Source organism: Crocuta crocuta, unplaced genomic scaffold, assembly GCF_008692635.1.
Source record: "Crocuta crocuta isolate KB4526 unplaced genomic scaffold, BGI_CrCroc_1.0 scaffold110, whole genome shotgun sequence".
NCBI lineage: Eukaryota > Metazoa > Chordata > Mammalia > Carnivora > Hyaenidae > Crocuta > Crocuta crocuta.
The window spans coordinates 2,563,085-2,563,577 of NW_027527386.1; the positions used below are offsets into that span (position 1 = coordinate 2,563,085).

Consider the following 493-nt stretch of genomic DNA (forward strand, 5'->3'; position numbering starts at 1 on the left):
GGGGGCAGGGGGCTGGGCTGGGGGCTGGGGCCGCGCTTGGCCCCGGGGCAGACTAGCCACAGGCCTCCCTGGCCTCGCCGATGGCGGCCCACACCTCCACCACAAACTCGTCCGGGAAGGCGAATTCGCCCAAGACGGAATCTAAACGGTGCGCAAACTCCTGGACGCTCAGCGTCTTCTTGGCCGTGTCCACCATGGTGGACGCTGGGGGCCAAAGCGGAGGGAAGGTGGGTGAGGTGCTCCCTGGGCCCCACATGCCCCTGGGGCCCCTGCCCCCTCCCTGGAGGCTGCCCTCCCCCCGGGGTCCACCCAGCTTACCCTGGCCCCTTACCCAGCTCAGGGTCCCGAATCCCCATGTAGCTCTCCAGCAGGTCATCCACCCTCCGGGTCGCCTCCTCCTCAAATTCGGTGGGCTGCGGGGGGGAGGGGACAGAGGAGCGCGGCAGAGGGTCAGAAGCCTGGGGTCCTTCCCGCCCTGCCCCCCCCACGACAC

General features: G+C 70.2%; 1 protein-coding gene across 1 annotated transcript in view; it reads right to left on the reverse strand.

Annotated features, from left to right (window-relative positions):
- Positions 1 to 9: 9 nt before the first annotated feature.
- The window catches only part of LOC144221329 (PDZ domain-containing protein GIPC3), a 5,919-nt gene continuing 5,435 nt past the window's right edge, over positions 10 to 493 (reverse strand). The window contains exons 7-8 of the mRNA XM_077751807.1: positions 332 to 413; positions 10 to 204 (exon numbers count right to left, since the gene is read on the reverse strand). Coding sequence (XP_077607933.1) covers positions 53 to 204; positions 332 to 413 — 234 coding nt within the window. The 3' untranslated portion in view covers positions 10 to 52. The remainder of the gene's footprint in view (positions 205 to 331; positions 414 to 493) is intronic.